Source organism: Paramisgurnus dabryanus, chromosome 1 (genome assembly GCF_030506205.2).
Source record: "Paramisgurnus dabryanus chromosome 1, PD_genome_1.1, whole genome shotgun sequence".
NCBI lineage: Eukaryota > Metazoa > Chordata > Actinopteri > Cypriniformes > Cobitidae > Paramisgurnus > Paramisgurnus dabryanus.
This window is the reverse complement of record NC_133337.1, coordinates 173,743-189,895: the sequence shown is the minus strand read 5'-3', so window position 1 is coordinate 189,895 and position 16,153 is coordinate 173,743. Positions and strand designations below refer to the sequence as shown.

Below are 16,153 nucleotides of genomic sequence, written 5' to 3'. Positions count from 1 at the left end.
ACGTTATAGCCCCAAAAATGAATAGTCTGCCTATTTACATTCGACAGGCGCCATCTTTAGCCTATTTTAAATCTCCCCTGAAGACCTTTCTTTTTATTCTGGCTTTTGATAGATAGTGATTGTCTGTTTTATTAGGTATAAATGTTTTATTCTTTTTATTTCTCTTTTGTGTTTTATATGTTTTTACTTTGCTTTTAATAGGGTTGGTGTTATGATGTGAGGAGGCAGTGGGTCCAATTGCAGTAGGGTTTAATATAACAAAGTAACACAAGATAATCCAAACAGGTTGCAGACACAAAACCAGAACACCATACTGCCGTCCAAAGCCAAAGCGCAGTAACTACACACTTGGTCAAAATTGAGTTAAAGTGCCCATCTTATGACTGCTTTTCCACAAGTTATATAGGTGTATGAGTTCCATAAAGCATGTTTCAAAAGTTGTTTGCTCGAAATAGCTTGTAGGAAAAGATTGTTACCCATCTCTAGGAGCCTCTGTTTCAGGGCAGTTCAGATTGTGCCGTTTTGAGCTAGTCTTACATATTTATGAGCTGCTGCTCCTTTGATCACGCCCCACTACTAACGTCATGTGATCGTGCGCATGCTCAGTGGTATCGTGAGCAATACAGACCATACGGTGTTATTATTTTATATATTATTATTATCAGGGGCGTCAGTTTCTGTTGAAAAGTGGTGGGGACAAAAGATGAGATGAAAAAACATTACAGCAGGACAGGAAAAATATTGAATAACGGCGCATCAAAAATGGGCATAGTGTAGGCCGGTCAACAACACAAAAATACTCAGCATAAAACACTCCACAATTTCGACTGCACATGTAACAGTCCCTACAACACCAGCTCAACCGAACAGTGCCAAATCACCATACCGTAGAATTTAGAAAACAGCAGCACGTTAAGTCAATGATTACAATGAAATTCATTAAAGAAAACACACTATAAGAACACAACACAACATATGTGACCCTGGACCACAAAACCAGTCGTACACTGCAATAAATGGATTTTCAAAAAAAATAATTCTTTGTATTTTTGTCTCGATTTCAGTAAAAATATGTAAAAAATCTTAAATTAAGATGCTTTTTCATGATGAGCAAAATGACCTAAGAAAATAAGTGTAGTTTTTAGTCAAAAAATACCAAATGTAAGTGATTTTGTGCATAAAACAAGCAAAAAAATCTGCCAATGGGGTAGGCAAAAAATCTTGAAAATTTTTCTTAAACACTAAATTTAAGAAAAAATCTAGAAAAAATTGCTTAAACCATTGGCAGATTTTTTTGCTTGTTTTATGCACAAAATCACTTAAATTTGATAATTTTGGTCTAAAAACTAGATTTTTGCTCATCAAGAAAAAGCATCTTAATTGAAGAATTTTTTGATATTTTTATTGAAAACAAGACAAAAATACTAAGATACTGAATTTCTTTCTTAGTATTTTTGTCTTGTTTTTAGTAGAAATATCTAAAAAATACTTAAATCAAGAGGTGTTTTCTTGATGAGCAAAATGCTGTAAGAAAATAAGTCTAGTTTTTAGACAAAAACTATACAATTTAAGTGAATGTGCTTAAAACAAGCAAAAATATCTGCCAATGGGGTGAGAAAATTTTACTTAAATTAAGTGTTATTTTTAGAATTTTTTTCAGCCAATTGGCAGATATTTTTGCTTGTTTTAATCACAAATTCACTTAAATTGTATATTTTTGTCTAAAAACTAGACTTATTTTCTTACGTCATTTTGCTCATCAAAAAAAGCATCTTGATGTAAGATTTTTTAGATATTTCTACTGAAAACAAGACAAAAATACTAAGTAAGAAAGTCATTTTTGCAGTGTAAGTCGTTGATTTTCAGAACATTTTAACCAAATGTGCCAATTTAACCAAAAAACCAAAAAGTGGTGGGGACAAAATCAGTCATTTTAAAAAGTGGTGGGGACATGTCCCCAGCGTCCCCAGTGTAAATGACACCTATGATTATTATTATTATTAACGGTTTATGTTGCCAACCGACAAATCATGCAGAAAAGTATCACTAATAAGTACACTACAGGTGAAGAAACTCATGACACACAATGATTCCAGAGTAAATTGTGATGTTACGTTAGCAGTCACAACAACAAACTCGTTTTCCCTGGACAATGCTAACATATTCCCATTATAAAACATTTTCAAGCGCATTATTTTCGCAAATTACAGAAATTAAGACCCGGTGGGGGATGTATACTGCTTGTGGGCCACGTGCTAATTGCTAGAAGCTAGTGGGAGGTCCGGACCGTAAAGTTATAAGAGGCTCGGGGGTTAGCATCGTCCCCGGTCTCGGTGTGTCAAACTCATCATGACACAAAGATTCCAGCGTAAATTGTGATGTAGCAGTCTGAACAATACACTCGTTTTCCCTGGACAATACTAACATATTCCCGTTATAAAAATTTTCAAACGCATTATTTTCGCAAATTACAGAAATTAAGACCCGGCGGGGGATGTATACTGCTTGTGGACCGCGTGCTAATTGCTAGAAGCTAGCGGGAGGTCCGGACCGTGTATATATCTATGCGGACCGTAAAGTTATTAGAGGCTCGCCTCGTCAGAAAAGCCGGGGCGTACGGTCTCGGTTAGTTTGGCAAAAAGTTTTTAGCTCTAGCATCATAAATGTAGTATTTTGTGACAGAAGATGACAACATGCAAAATATAACGTGACTTCTTACCTTTGTGATGAAACAACGCGATCGCGAATCGAATCCAGTCTGTTTCAGATGTGTGAATGATCCATGAAAGTCCAATAAAATACATCCAATTACCATTTTTGTCCACAAATGCTTATAATCCGTGAAATATAGATACATAGTCTGTTGTTTACATCAGATTTCGCATGAAGGTCTTATCGCCTACAATCTGAGGACTGTTTGCGTCGTAACACACTGTATATAAGATTACTCCGGGTTCCAATAACCACGCGTTAAAACTTTGTTTTTAAAAGTAGGTGGGAGTATAATCCATAATATCCAAATAGCGCTGTTATTTCCGTGAGACATGATAACAGCACAGAGGGTCTCATTCAAGTGACTGCTCTATGCTCTCTAGCTACCTGGTGGGTGGAGACCTGCGAGTGGGGTGGTGGGCGGGAAAGTTCAAACTGAATGTGACGAAACTTTTTGTTACGTCACAACGGAGCTGAGTTTTAACTCGCGCAATCTGAGACTCAAGGCAGAGGACATTCAGAAACCTGTATCTCACTCAAAACAGCATGGATGGATTTTTTTCCAAGTTTGTATGCGTGTGGGAGCATCAGAGACACAAATGAACACCCCAAAACCCAGAAAAAGTGAGTTTTTCATAATACGGGCACTTTAAGGCTTGAAATGAGCTTTATGTCTCCTGGTTCAATTTTGTCCCGTTTCAGAGAAATGAGGGTGTCAAAATTGCAGTAACTACAAAATCCATGCTGTGATGTTACTGCGTTCTGGCTTTGTTTCCCCGGCTTTGATACCGCAGATACTGGGGTTTCCCACGATTGTAACACACAGAAACAACAAACCATGGCACAATCCCGCGGCCAAATGATGGTTGAACTCGCGTTAAAAACGCAAATAAACAAATACTGGTAAGGAAGATAGCTAAATAATAACTCATGCTAAGGCAAATTACAGCTTTATAAGTAGTTAACATTGACTAGCCAGCTGCTAGCAAGTTTTGACCTACCTGTGCTCGTCCCTTGAAGGCAATATCGTCCGACAATAATGATATAATCCGATTCAAGCGCATTGGTGTTTGTTGATTCGAACATCTCTCCACTTTTTAGGCAGCTAATTAAATTGTATTGACAGGGGTTACTCCTTCAAAAGTTTGATAAGAGTCTGGTAAAGTTTTATTGCTAGGCAAAGATAGCGGAGCCCAGTCAACCTGACGAGCGCAGCCGGGCCAGCAGAAAGCACACTATGTGAAAAAGTACACTTCCATAATAAGTGCTCTTTCTCCACTAACTAATTTGTAGGCTACTTAATATTAAAACATTTAGTTTAGTACTTCTTAAGCTAATCTTAAAAATATCTAAGTTTACATAACTGTGCTACTTTGAGATGAAAATTAACAAAAATGTACATACTGTTAGTTACCACTTATAGTACATTTGAAACAATAATGTCTTTGGGACAAACATGTTCTTCTATTTTCAAATTATGTTAATTTTTAACTACTGTTTTAAAGCAAACCTCGTCTAATGTAATTTTTTTAATAAATAAAAATTAATAAAGTGAGTTAAATACTCCCTTTGTGGTAAAAGGAGCATTTTTAGCATTCACAAACATAGATAAAACTATTACAGTTATTAAAAACAATCAAAATGTATTAAGAAGCATGAGAAAAAATTTAATGAACACATTTAGTTCTTAGATACTGCACTTTGCTTTTGCAATAGTGTTTTAGTTGTGTAAGGTCTTTCAAAGGCAGAGTGCAGTATCTGCATTTTGGGAGTCAAAGGTCACATCGGTGGTGGTCATGGTTTTTATCTATAAAAAAATTCTTCCTAACAAGGCATTACATGAATGCATTACCACTAATCTACCTACAACATGTTTGGCTGGCTAGTGTAAAAACTTTAAAGCCATTTTTCTCAGTTTCAGTGTTTGCGTAGATACTGCACTTAGGCTTTGGAGGGCAGCATACACCGGAACAACATAAAAATTAAACAATACTCGACAAGGGACAACTGAAACACTATACACATGGGTAACAAGATAACAAGACACACCTGGAAAACAATCAACACAAGACCAATGAACAAAAGAACTACAAAAGGACTTCAGACATGGTAGACAGAACAAAACTTCAAAATAAAATAAAATGCTGATATGCTGTGCCTGGGACTCACTCTAAATAACTCTGTTAATTAGAACACTAAGGTTCAGATTTACTTACAGCTTGCGCCAGCAAAAATGCGTCTTTTGCAAAGGCGGACAGAGTACACAGCTTCATTACTAAAAGTAATGAAAAAGTACAGATACCCCTTACTAAATTTTACTCAAGTACAAGTACTGCAGTCAGATGTCTACTTAAGTAAAAGTACTGAAGTACTTGTTTTTAAAAGTCTTTGAGTATCAAGAGTACATTTTCTAAATATTGCATTACTACTGCCACAGTGCATGTTGAACCACGTGAGATGATTGACAGCTGTACAGCAAATGATAGAGCTCTGAGGTTAAATCTGACACAAATCAGTAAGAGGAGACACACATCTCGCTCCGTTCGCTCTTTGAATAGAAATGTTATTCTGTATGACTAAATATTTAACTAACATGTGATAATTAATCATTATTTCTCCAAATATGCTCACCATTGCACTAATAGCCCAGGCGGATTCTGTATATTTTATGTATTTGAACACAAATAAACCGGAGAAGACGAGAATGAATGTTTTATGAGTGGATGATTTCTATTCAAAATAATGAATGTTACAGATTAATTATTTTGCACTCCTGGCATAAATTAAGAAATTAATGTCACTGCAAACCAGTTTAATCATAAACAGTGGTCAAATATTGAAGCTGGAGTCTTAAACCTGTGTTGTGATGCTGAGTTTGTCCAGATCAAGTAAGAGTTTGATGTTTTGACAAGTAATTAATTTTGAACAACAATATTCCGGGCTCACCAGTGATCCCGGCCGCTCAAGGGGTTGAATTTTTGTAGGCGCAGGCGGTGATGAAGTTCTGTTTTGGTAAACACAGCAAACACTTGAAGCGAAAAGTACCATTAACTTGTTTTGTTTTTTTTATAAAAATTGAAATAGTCTGGCAAGGTGGGGCCACGGGTTGGAACATTCCCGGGATGGACCTGCTCGTTTTTATCCATCGTTTCATCCATGGTTTCGTCTCTTATCTAAATCTGACTATGGTGACTTTGGCGGAAAGCTGAAGGTGATTGCTGATATGCTGCCCCAATCAGTGGCGCCTGCACAATACAATGACGTTTGAGAGGGAAACAACAAAGTGAGGGTTCCTGAGATTTTTCTTTTTTGAAGAAGAAGAAGTAACGGGTACTTATGGTTATGGATGGAAATGTAATGGAGTACAATATTTGCCTCTCAAATGTACTTGAGTAAAGTCATGAGTACTCCCCAAAAATGATTCTCGAGGAAAGTACCGATCCCTTAAAATTGTACTTAAGTACTGTACTCAAGTAAATGTACTCCGTTAATGTCCGGCTCTGGTCTTTTGCCATTAAAAACCTACTGTTAGGATTTACTAAATGATACGCATTTAAAAATCTGCGCTACAAAGGCATGGACTGAGCTTAGTAGAGAGTATTTAAATAAAGCACGCAACGCAATTTTTGTACTCGTTCATTTGCTGGTATTTGTGCCACTATTTAACACCTAAAAATAGCCTGTCATAAACCCTACACTAATTTGCGATGCTCTTGGTAGATTGCATTGGTCGTTATGGAAACAAGATTTTTGCATCCGTGTTCTTTAACCTGCGCAAGTGCGCATTGTCGGTAAATCACACGCAGAAATGTCCACTTCCATCTGCGCTTTATTGAAATTGTGCTCTCACACTAATTTGCCTTGTTTAGTAAATCCCTAAGTTGATAAAAAGTGTTTTATCAAAGGTTCAGCCACCATGCACAGAACTTGCACTCACTTGTACTGCTGGTGATCCTTGGTGCTGCGCGTCTTGGCCATGAATCGTTCGGCAAGCTTCTCCAGGTTGCGTGAATATTCGCTTTCGATCTCGGCCTTCTTCCTGAAGAAATCCTGCAGGTCCTGCAGCAGCTGAACTCGCATGTCCGTCTGCTGCTCCAAACATTTCTGCTGCTCCACTAACTGAGATCGTATCTCTGCTCAAACACACATATATACAAACGTATATTAGTTAATAACCTATTGCTATACAGATATGCATAGTTGATAACTTAGTAAATGGCTTCAATGACACTGAATGACCACGTTTTTGAGTGACCTGAACACAATGTGGGCAGTGATGGGTGAAGTTGTGCTCTCTGAAGCAAAGGTTTTCTCCTAACAAGCCCGTGCGAATTCTTCCTTAAAAACACACTGGTTATAACACTCACTGCCGTTGCCAAGACAACAGGTAGTGGAGTGGAGTATCCCATTGGGATTACTGTGTGTGTCTGTTTAATGGGAGGAGGTACAGTATTATAGATTCTCTATATTAGCTCTCATCTCCACTTACTCCTATTTGTTAAAGAAATAGTTCACATGTAAACGTTGTGTGATTATTATTACTCCCTCATGGATTGCAAAATCATGACTTACAAACTAAAGGATACATTTGAAACTCACTGAAATGATAATAAATCACGATAGAAGCTTTCAAGCTTCCATAAAGGATGCAAAAGCAGCCATCCAAGTGTTGTATTATAAGCATATGGCAGACGCAGTACATGTTTGTGCTTTTGTGGAGGGGAATACCATTCAAAGATCTAAATTTAGCTTTTTATGTTCCGTAAAATTCTGTCATTCAGTCATACAAACTTAAAGACAGAATTTTCATTTTTGTATGAACTGTCCCTTTAAAACCGCTTTCCCTCTCTTGTTCCCCTTCAGCAGTTCTCTTCTTTTTCTCTTTCTAACTCACACGTTTCCCCCTCTCCCTCCTCAGCCCAACTGTTTAATGTCACACTGTCTCTCTTACACCAGCTCGAAATAACAGATGAGACAGCAGGGTTGGCATGAGCTCGGTGTGGGTGTGAGTGTGTGTAGGAGGCTGTGTGGATCTGGGAGAACTAGGGACCTGTAACTGTGTTTGTGTGCATGTTTTGCATTGGTGATAGGTGGCACAGTGATCAAGGTGAATCTTTTGATACAATAAGATACACTCAAAATCCAACTAAGCCAGGGGTTCTGAAACTTCATGATTCGAGGGACCCCCAAATATGATGAACCTTTTGTGAAAGACCCTCTACATAAATATATGAGTAATTTACATATTGTGTATAACAAGTATTTTGGCTACGCTTTAGAGTAATGTTGGAAAAACTGAAGAGAAACATTTTCAATTTAAATGCATTTGTACATAGCTTTAATTCACAATAAACCTTGTTTCACAGCAGCTTTACAAGGATACTGCCTTACAAACTCCAGTGAGTGTGATAAAGGACACTGTAATAAGGAAAACACACTAGAAAGATACAAAGCAAATAAAACAATACTGCAATATATGTGGCAAGAAATGAGACATAAACATCTAATAATTTTTGTAATTTCTGGGGACCCAATAAACCTCCTGAAGGCACAATGGGGGTCCCCAGACCCCAGTTTGAAAACCCCTGAACTAAGCAATAGAAGATCAAATGAATTAAAAAGTTACAACATTGCAGATTATAAAATGCACTGCATTTTCATTTCTAGGATCAGGAGTTTGAGCCGAGGTAACACATACTGATAATAAAATGTATAAATTGAATGCACTGTAAATTGCTTTGAATGAAAGCATCTGGCAAATGCATGAATGTACATGTGGTGATGTAGAGAGCATCTTCTTAGAGCTCATATACTGCTGAATGGCCCTATAAATATGTGCACCCTTATGAATAAAAACATGGAAACCTAGTGTTGCTTCAATCTCTAAATACTTTGTTTGGCCACTTATATATATATATATATATTTACATGAGATTATATAGAAAAATCATATTTTGGCTATAAAGACAAATTCATACTGCACAAAATATACCTAAAATTGGTAAAATTTAAAATTACTAAAGTTAACTCCACATTTAGACCATAAATAGTAGTTATTTCGAGCTCACTTATCTGTTTGGACAAGCAGCACACCAGAAGTGTTGATATTTTGTATCATCTGTGTTTGATTTGTTTAGGTAATTCTTATTGAGTGAGCAAAAACAACACAGATGTATATTACATTTCCAATTGTGACCCTGGACCATACATTTTTTGAAATTTAGATTTATTTAGCTTTCATTGATGTTAGGTCAGTGTTCCTGTATAGCTCAGCGGTAGAGCATTGCGTTTGCAGTGCAAAAGGGTTGAACCCAGGAAACACATCTTGATAAAAAATTATGTATTGCTTGTAATGCACTATAAGTCCCTTTCCATAAAAGCTTCTGCCAAATGCATAAATATATAAATATATCATTTGTTAGGATAGGACAATATTTGGCTGAGGTTTTATAGTGGTACAACTGTAAAATGTGGAATCTGAGGGTGCAATAAAATCAAAATATTAAGAAAATCGCATTTAAAGGTCTCCAAATAAAAACCTTGGCAACACATATTACAAATAATGATAAATACATTTTTATATATTTGCGGTAGGAAATGTACAAAATATCTTCATTGAACATGATCTTGTCTTATATCCTAATTATTTTTTTTGGCATAAAATTTTTTGTCCCATTCAATGTTGGCTATTTCTACAAATATACTTATGCTACTAATGAATGGTTTTGTAGTCCAGGGTCACATTTATGCATTTGGCCATACAAAGCAACTCAGCATGTGTGTTCCCTGGGTTTGAACCACTGCTCTATATAAATGACTGGATTGCGCATAGAACGCTTAACGTATCAGCGAGAAATGAAGCCATCGCAGAGTTGAGCCGCCATCTTTGTATTCCCAACTGTCAGAGGGCGTCATTGACTTAGGTTGGGTATATACGTATGTAAATTAATTGTTAATTCTGATGTTATTTGCAATGCTTATGTTTTAATCGGGCAGGATAAGGGATTTATAGAAACGTTGAGGTGAGTGTGTCTGCTGCATTCTGTTAATGACACAGGTGTAAATAAAGTTTTTGGACATTAAGCTACACGGTTAGCGTTATTTCTCTGAACAAGTTTAAGTAACTTGTAAAGTAAAGAAAACTTATATATAAGCACTGCGATGTTGTTTTTATATTGCTGAATCACATGTAAGTTTAACCAAGGTTTAAATTGTTATCTTAACTGTTTCAAAATACATCATAAACATCGTTAACACATTTTACTGTACAAACAATACTGTTTAACATAACAAAAATGACAAAACCAGCAAATTATTGCATGCACATAACGTACAAAACATGATTATTTATTTAGATTTCAGAATGAGCACTTTGTTATTATTAAAGCAATAAGCCAAGAAGCAGTGGGTTACCAGTGCATTTTATAACAGCCAAGGGGCGTTGTTACTGTGGGTTAACACCAGACGCGTGTTCAACGATTTGCGCGAGTAGATTTCATACAAAGTCAATGCAGATCATAATCAAAACTTACACAGTGTTTTAAGTCAGTGCCACTGCTAGCCATTTTGGTGCCCTAAGCATAAATTCCTTTATGATGCCCCTCATCCCGACCCCGAGAAAAAACTTTGTTTTTGCCAGTTAGACTTTTTATTACCAATACTAACTCAATTCCAATAACACAATGGGCCCTATTTTAACAATCTTAGCGCATGGTCTATAGCAGTGGTTTTCAATCCTGGTCCTGGTGACCCATTGCTCTGCACATTTTGTATGTCTCCCTTATCTGACATACTCTCTCCTAACGAGCTGATGATCTGAATCAGGTGTGTTAAATAAAGGAGACACACAAAAGCATTACTTAAAAAATGTTTCTCATCTCACCATATCCACAGCTACAGAGTCATCATATACAATTAATCCACCGTAGCATTTAAAAAACATTTAAAAATAGATGCAATATTTGCATTTGTTTAAAGCAAAACATTTAATTACTTACCAGGCTACAGGTAAGACACCTCTTTACGCCTTCTAACATCTCATCGTCCTCATTTATGTCCGATATATATATTTATACAGTCACCTCAAAATAAACCATAAACTACTGTTTAATAGGAAAGATAGTAAAGAAAGTAACAGCTAGCTGGTGTCAGTTATTTGTAAAATGCATAGGTAATGTTAAACAGTAAACTCTCAATTTAGCTTGCACAGAAGTTATAAATTATAACAAGTGATACACGGACATCATGTTGCTTTCTTTTTCTTTCTTTTCTCAGATCCTGACTACTGCTGTCTTTTCAGGGCCATTTCCATAAAAGTTGCCTACCGACTGTCAAACTTCATCATGCGCCCACTCGATCAACGGACGCGGACCATCTAAGGCAAGGGGGGCATACTTTCTGGGCTAGAGCTTTTAAATTATCTCGTTCCCCTTTTTTGTTATATACACATGGCTAAAAAGTTTCTAATAATATTTCTATAGGCTAATATCGGCATAATTTTTTTTCATTAGACTATTTTTGGTGCCTCCTCAGAACTTGGTGCCCTACGCACAGTGCGTGATGTGCGTGGTGGGAGCGGCAGCGCTGTTTTTAGTGCTGAGTAAATGCGTCAGTGTTTAAGTTGGGTAAGATCGTCACCTAATGGATAATAGCGGAAATATGGATTTGAGGTTAAAGAAATCCTCAGGAAAGCGTTTTCTTTTTATTGACGAGATAACTCAACAAAATTCATTGACATTTATCTGGATATCACCGTTCATTTTGCAATTGTAGAAAAATTAAAAAATAAGAATAAAGACTGGTGTTATTGTCCTAAATCATGGCTTTAGTGTTTCAACCAATCAGAATGAAGGACCAGAATGGGCCGTTTTATATAATAAATAAGCTGCGGTCTGTCCTCTGATCTGGACCCAGTTTCAATAAGGAGGTTCAACCAACTCTGAGTTTAAACTTGAACTCTGAGTTGACTTACTCTGAGATGGGAAACTCTGAGTTTTCGGTTACAGAACAGCTGATCTGAGTTAGTTCAATCGACTGAGTAGGTTAACTCTGAGTTAAGCGCGTGCACAGCCACTATGAAAAGCCATCATCAATGGAGCTCCAATATTATGATTCACCATGGCGAAAGCATGTAAAAAAAGAGGTCTAAATCCTTTTTACTACTAAAACTGAAAGTGTTGCTGCAAGTTTACAGCAACTACAAGCATATCTTTTAAAGAAAAGATTTGTTGTTGGAAATTGCTACTCTAGTAAATGCATACATTTTAATTTTTAATCATGGTTAAGATATCAGAAGTAATTAAACTGAGGAGGACTAAACATATTACATTCATTTTCATGCAGATGCAATCATGCATGGACAAAAAGAAGATGAAAGCAGCTCAGCAAAAAATGAAATTAGGCATAAGAATTTGGCATAAAAGGCTACGAACTTTACAAATGTTTGTCATAAATAAAACTGAAATACATTAAGCCGTTATTCGAACTCAGGTCGTCGACAGTAAGTCTGCCCTGCCCACAACGCACAGCACTACCCACTATACCAGTGGTTTGGATGAGTGGATTCTTAAGAAATCTAAAAGCAACTCTTCGGATATAAGAGCCCAACCACAAAGGCTGATATTAGTCATGTTAGGATATTTATCTATCTTAAATGACTGCAAAGAAAAATAATATGGCTCACATAAATGCAAGTGGATGAAAAAATCCTACAAAAGTTGTAAGATGCTCACAACTGAAAAAAGTGTGTTCTCGTCCTCCAATCAAAATCAATTGTCCCACTTTTTATAGTCTTCTGAAGTTGCTGTCCATCTCCCACATGACCTTTGAACTTGTGACCGCGGTGAGCACGTCTGATACCCTGCGGCATGCGCCCGACCCAGACTGTTTCCATGGCAACAAGGCTTCTGCTCAGCAACCTGAGTGTGTAAGCAATGTGCCGGCATGCCGTATAGCAGCACCATGCACAGGCATTAACTCTTGCAGCCGCACACACGTTCACATGATCTAGGAAAAAGGAAATCCAAACCACAACATCACCAAAATACACATACGACCTTCCCCAAACACAGAAAAACAAAAATACCCCATTTATATTTAAAGAAGCAGGGAAACTCCCATCATAATGCCCTACAACCACATACGTCAACGTCATTGTTCTACACAATATTCTGTCGCTTCCCATTTCATTTCCATATTATTCATAGAAGGAAAATTAAATTGCATTGTTTTCTTCCAACACACATACTCGCTCTCCACAAATACATTCAGCTACCTCTTTTGACATATGTATATTTCAATTGTTTAAAAATATCCCTTAAAATCATGAAAAATAAAAAAGACAGTCTGAAGCTGGTAAAGGAGATAAAATGCATGTCTTTCATATAAAAGGTATCAAGGAGAAGTCAATGTTACTTTAGAAGACATAACAAAATGTGATCACGTTCTCCAAGGACAGCAGAGATGAAGTCCAATGTGTAGCGACAGACACTAAGACTAAATAACTACATTTCTTTCTTTAGATAAAAATTAAATTAGTGCAGATTAGTGATGCTCCGATAGATCGGCCGCCCATCGTAATCGGCCGATAACGACATTAAATGACGCGATCGGCACTCGCTAAATTTGCCGATCTCATGAGCCGATTTTTCTGTTTACTTTTGTCATCATAGCGTTCCTGATGCGGCTGCAATTAGAGACCATTTTACACAGTGCGAGCATTTTGTAACCTATTGCTCATGTGTGACGTGCAGATTTGGATTTCCCTCTCTGCCTATTCACCTTATTTTCCACGACAACAAGGGCGGCGCCATTGCGCTCATTTTGTCAACGTACTTCCGGCTGCATATGATAAGAAGCAGAGGCAGTGGCTGAAGGCGACGCGTTAAACTTAAATAGCTCACTCAAGCGCCTTTATGTTGGTTTCTTACCAATTTTAACGGACGGGGAGCCGACTGAGGAACACCCTAATCCCAAGTAATGGTTCGACTACGATGTTCCGGTAACTTTAAACCACGCCGGGTGTTGAAAAGGTGGTCAGTTTCAGGTAAGCTATCTTAGCTAAATGTGCTCTTTCGCCTAACGTTAGATTTGTGATGTCTGTTCTACGAATTAACTTAAGATCAGTAACGTTAGTTTATAAAATGCAATTATTTTGAATGATATTCATTGCCCACCTATATTTTTATATTTAAGATAAGACAACAATATATTATAGTACATTACATTCTTACAGTAGCTCACGTGATTCATACAAGTTACAGAGATTTCAGATGGTAGGTCAGTTCATTTCTCATTCAGATATTGATAATGACATATTAAACGACATATTATTTAACACTGAAGTTAAAGGTTGTGTGTATAATGTTACTGTCTCTTTTTAATGCATCTCTCTCACACACACTGTTCTGTTTAAGTATGGATGTCATTTATATATTAATTCTCATGATGCAAGTTTCTTTTAAATACTAACATAAATATGTTTATGGTTATATTATTTTCACAGATGCATTGATGTTTAGTGATGCAGTGGACAACTGTGAGGATGATACAATCAACGTGTTCCTAAACTGTGATGCTGAAACACAATGGGAGGATCAATCCGTCTCTGAACACAACTACTCTTTAAAATCACAACTCAACCTGAAGCAACCTACATCTGATATGGGAAAACAACCTTGCAGTTTCCCTGACAGGGCTTATGCTAGTCCCAGGCTAAAATGCTTATTTGAGCTACGATAATTTAAATACACCTTGTACTGACATACCTCAACATATATGAGTGTCATTGTTTTGTCACAAGATGTGGTATGTTTGTAAAAACTAAAATGTCCTAATATAATTATGGCCTAGTCCTGTAAACCCTGTCCGAGAAACTGCTTCAATGTGTTGAGCTGGCACAAATGTACATATCTCTGCTGAGAAACAACCATCTTTGTCAGCTTTACACAGGGTTGATATTGCACGCATTACACAGTCGCTAAGCACGTCACCAGTACATACAGCAACAGCTTCCAGATAAACACTTGGGATCAGCTCCTGATGACTCTGATAAAGCTGCGTCTTAATTCATTGCAGGGTGGTCTTGCTGAAAGTTAGTTGTTTCTTAGTCAATAGTTATTTTTATAAACCTTTACAATGTGACCTGATTTTACCTGTTGTAAAGTTACATTAAACCTTCATATGTGATCAGATGTCATGCAGTGATATTAAACATTTACAATGTGATCTGCCATGCAGTTATATTAAACCTTTACAATGTGATCAGTATTGTGCAGTTATATTAAACATTTACAATGTGATCAGATGTTGTGCAGTTATATTAAACATTTACAATGTGATCAGATGTTACCTGTCATGCATTTATATTAAACCTTTACAATGTGATCAGATATTGTGCAGTTATATTAAATCTTTACAATGTGATCAGATGTTACCTGTCATGCAGTTATATAAACCTTTACAGTGTGATCTGATATTATCTGTAAGGAATTTCTTAAACCATATGTGAGCTTTGTAGATTCCACTTAAAAGGATTTAAGTCTCCTGATTTGAAGGAATAGTGTTGGCAAGTTTACAAATGAATTCTATCATGGTACATTACCACATAAAAACAAAATAGTTATTGGACTGGCTAAGGTGCACATTTGCTTTAAAAAAGACGAAATCACTGTGTAAATATTGGTAGGCATAAGTACTTTAATAATTTTCAATGCTGCTCCTTCTGACAGGACGAGGTAATTAAATATGTCCAATAGGTTACTTGCCGCGGCTGCTTCATATCGTCTAACCACGAGACGATTGATGGGACATTATAAGACTATCTGAGCGTCGTATCAAGTTTTCTCCGTGCTCCTAATTTAAAACATTTACAGCAGTTGCGATATTTGTCATTTCGCTAAAGTTATAGTGAACTACAAACAATCTTCTAACCACCAAACTAGCTACCAAATGCACTGTGCTATATTAGCAGCGGAAGTCGGTTGACAAAATGGGGAAGAGCGAAGAATTGAAAAGGGGCGTGGCGGAATAAGGTGAATACAGAGATATGCGTATTTTCTATGAGGACGCGCGATGCGTCTTCACATCCCTATCAAACAGCGTATACAACACATATCTATCGCGGACAATTGCATCCTCGTGCCTAAAGTTTATTACTTGCATTCGTTTTAAATTTTTGAAGGTTTAAAGGTGCTCTAAGCGAATTGAAGCGTTTTAGACCATAAAACATTTTTTGTTACATACCGGAAACATCTCCTCACTATCTGCTTGCTGCCTGTCCGCTGATCAAACTGTAAAAAAACGCGATCTCTGTAGACAGCCCCGGCTTCACAAACGGCAATATCAACAAATGGCCAAACCTACAAACAGAAACCATAACAAAGTGTTCCAGCCAATAAACGACAAGAAGGATTTGGGGGTGGGGGTTGGGCGCGTTCATGAA

The 16,153-nt window shown here is 36.9% G+C and overlaps 1 protein-coding gene across 3 annotated transcripts in view; it reads right to left on the bottom strand.

The window, feature by feature from the left end:
• The window catches only part of srgap1b (SLIT-ROBO Rho GTPase activating protein 1b), a 97,929-nt gene that overhangs the window by 74,025 nt on the left and 7,751 nt on the right, over nt 1-16,153 (bottom strand). For all 3 annotated transcript variants that reach the window (XM_065265777.2, XM_073814914.1, XM_065265779.2), the window contains exon 2: nt 6,650-6,845. In XM_065265777.2, coding sequence (XP_065121849.1) covers nt 6,650-6,845 — 196 coding nt within the window. The remainder of the gene's footprint in view (nt 1-6,649; nt 6,846-16,153) is intronic.